The following is a 3576-nucleotide window of genomic DNA, read 5'->3' on the forward strand; positions in this document are numbered from 1 at the left end:
TCATCCCAGTCTGGTAGTGCATACCTGTAGTCCCAGCTACTTAGGAGACTGACATAGGAGGATCACTGGAAGTCAGGAGGTAGAGGCCGTAGTTAACTTTTCAGAAAACAAATTTTTTGTTTCATTGATCTTTTGTATTGTTTTCTTCATTTCAATTTCATTTATTTCTGCTTTAATTATGATTATTTCTTTTCTTCTACTTTCCCATTTGGCTTGCTCTTGCTTTTGTAGTTCTTTAAGATTCATCACTACATTGTTTATTTGAAATTTTTTCTCTTTTTTGATGTAGGCAGTTATAGCTATAAACTTCCCTCTTAGTAGTGCTTTTGCTATATCTCATAAATTTTGGTGGGTTGTGTTTCCATTATCATTTGTTTCAAGAAATTTCTGAATTTCTTTCTTAATTTCTTCATTGACCCACTGGTCATTCAGGAGCATATTGCTTAATTTCCATGTATTTGGATCATTTCCAAAATTCCTCTTGCAATTAATTTCTAGTTTTATTCCACTGACCACAGTGGAATAAGTCTTCTCTGACCACAGTGGTCTACCCATTTCCACCTTGACATAGCACCAAGAGGTTGACCTATGTGGAATGCATCAACAGACTCCCTTGCCTGTGGCTTCTGGGAGACACTGGCAGAGGAGACTGAGGCTTAGGTACTTCTCTGGCTCTTCCCCTTTTGGGTCACCTGAATTGGCCGTGACCCTCCACCAAATGCCACATCTCCTGACAGGTGGTCCTTTCATCACAGCTCTCCAGGTTCTAGTAACTGCCCACATCTTTTGCCCCTCCAGGTTTTCAGCAGATCACTATCCCTGGATTATGGCATTACCTTTGAAGCTTTTCCTAAGTTCTGCCCACAATTTTATAGTCTCTTTATTACATTCTCTTCGATTATCCAGACTATTTAGCTATAATATCTTTGTGTGTGTGTGTGTGTGTGTGTGTATTTTCTGGAAAGGAAAGGATAATTCAGAGGATAGAACCAAAAGCCCAGAGGGCAGAGCCAAGAGAGAAAGAACCTATTTAACAGGGACCAATGACTGGCCCCTGATCAGGAAAATGGCAATTTGTATCCAGCTGATTTTTGTAAATGTTATGGGACAGTGATTGCTATATGACTCCTGTATTCCCCATTTATAAACAAAAGTGTTTACTAAAGTTATCCTACCCTTGTATCAATAGTATCTGTTAGGTGTGTAGCGAGCAGATGACTTGTCTCTAGTTCATATGTCTTCAAGTCTAATTACAGCAGATAACTTCTTTCAAAAATTCTAACTTAAAAAGAATTTTCAGTAGATTGTGTATTTTTAACATATAAACACATTTGATTTTTTAAAATTATAAATTTAACTTAATTTTATAGAGGTAATTTACTATGTGCCTCTGATTTACTATTTGATAGCTGAAAATCTACCCACTGCTAACAAAAGCTCAATGCTGGTAATGATGTATGGCCAGCTATATTTCAGACATTCAATTTCTTTTCATTACTTTATTTATGGAATATTACTTTGTCAATCATTATAAAAAAGAACAGACATCACTAGTAAATATTTTTAAGCTCTCTCTTCAGAGCCCCTATAATCTCCTTGTTCCTGAGGCTGTAGATCAGGGGGTTCAACATGGGAATCACCACCATGTAGAACACAGGCACCACCTTGTTCTGGTCAGTTGAGTAGCTGGACTTGGGCATCACATAAATGAATGTAATGGTCCCATAGAACAGAATGACCACAGTGATGTGAGAGGTGCAGGTGGAGAAGGCCTTGTGGCGCCTCTCAGTGAAGTGCATCTTCAGGATCGTGATGAGGATGTAGATGTAGGAGAGGGCTATGACACACACAGTGACCACAATGATGGAGCCAGTAAAAAATGAGGGAATGACTGCAGGGATACTTGTATCAGAACAGGAGAGTTCAAGTAAAGGAGTAAAATCACAGAAAAAATGATTGACTTGATTTGGTCCACAGAAGAATAAAGACAGGAAGGAAAAGGTAGAGGAGGAAGCGTTAAGAAAACCACCTATATAAGCCACTATGAGTAGCTGAACACAGACTTGTGTGGACATTTTGGTTGAATAAAGCAGTAGGCTGCAAATTGCCACAAAGCGATCATAGGCCATGGCAGCCAGAAGGAAGCATTTGACTGTGTAAAAGAAAAACACAGAACTAAGTTGGATGGCACATCCAAGGTAAGAGATTGTATTTCTCTCCATGAGGAAGTTCATAAGCATGTTGGGTGTGACAGAAGATGAATAGCCCATGTCAACAAAAGCCAAGTGACTCAGAAAAATGTACATAGGATGATGAAGCTGAGAAGAGATTCTGATAAGAATGATTGTGCTGAGATTGCCAGATATGATCACCAGGTAGATGCATAGGATAATCATGAAGAGGATGACTCCAAGGATTGGATCATCTGTTAAGCCCAATAAGATGCACTCCATCACAGCAGTGTGATTCCCGTCCTCCAGGGAATCCATGAGACGAAGTGGCTGCTGACTAAATGAACCCGTGATGAGAACAGCACATTAAAGCAGTAAAAACTTGTTGGTTTCGTTTTCGCTAGAAGTCATTTTGAAGACATTCAACATCAGTACATTTTTCACATCAAATGATGAGTCTATGTTTTTATTTTTTTTTTATTTTTTATTTTTTTTGAGACGGAGTCTTGCTCTGTCGCCCAGGCTGGAGTGCAGTGGCACGATCTCCGCTCACTGCAAGCTCCGCCTCCCAGGTTCACACCATTCTCCTGCCTCAGCCTCCCGAGTAGCTGGAACTGCAGGCACCCACCACCATGCCCGGCTAATCTTTTTGTATTTTTAGTAGAGATGGGGTTTCACCATGTTAGCCAGGATGGTCTCGATCTCCCAACCTCGTGATCGGCCTGCCTTGGCCTCCCAAAGTGCCGGGATTACAGGTGTGAGCAACCACGCCCGGCCAAGTTTTTAAAAAAGTTTTCTTTTTGCATATATTTTATTGAATATAATTCAATAGATGATATATACTAATTATAATTTAAATCAGAAATTAACAATTTGTATTTCTTTTTGAAAAGCCTCAAATTGCTTGTTTAATGTTTGATATAGACATTTATATAGCAATAAGGTTATTATGAAACAAAATGTCTTAAGATGAAGAGTCATGTTGAGGTTAACCATACTTGATAAGCATTTAGTATTTTTTTTAATTTTTTTTTTATTATACTTTAAGTTCTAGGGTACATGTGCACAACGTGCAGGTTTGTTACATATGTATACTTGTGCCATGTTGGTGTGCTGCACCCATCAACTCATCAGCACAAATCAACTCGTCATTTACATCAGGTATAACTCCTGATGCCATCCCTCCCCCAGCTCCGCTCGCCATAATAGGCCCCAGTGTGTGATGTTCCCCTTCCCGAGTCCAGGTGATCTCATTGTTCAGTTCCCACCTATGAGTGAGAACATGCAGTGTTTCATTTTCTGTTCTTGTGACAGTTTGCTGAGAATGATGGTTTCCAGCTGCATCCATGTCCCTACAAAGGACACGAACTCATCCTTTTTTGTGGCTGCATAGTATTCCATGGTG

General features: G+C 39.6%; 1 protein-coding gene across 1 annotated transcript; it reads right to left on the bottom strand.

Annotated features, from left to right (window-relative positions):
- Window positions 1-1540: 1540 nt before the first annotated feature.
- On the bottom strand, window positions 1541-2514 carry LOC105520563 (olfactory receptor 502). The gene has a single exon (XM_011954362.1). It carries the CDS (start codon window positions 2487-2489, stop codon window positions 1551-1553), a length of 939 nt encoding a protein of 312 aa, XP_011809752.1. The 5' UTR covers window positions 2490-2514; the 3' UTR covers window positions 1541-1550.
- Between the last annotated feature and the right edge of the window lie 1062 nt (window positions 2515-3576).

This window comes from Colobus angolensis, unplaced genomic scaffold (assembly GCF_000951035.1).
Source record: "Colobus angolensis palliatus isolate OR3802 unplaced genomic scaffold, Cang.pa_1.0 Scaffold381, whole genome shotgun sequence".
NCBI lineage: Eukaryota > Metazoa > Chordata > Mammalia > Primates > Cercopithecidae > Colobus > Colobus angolensis.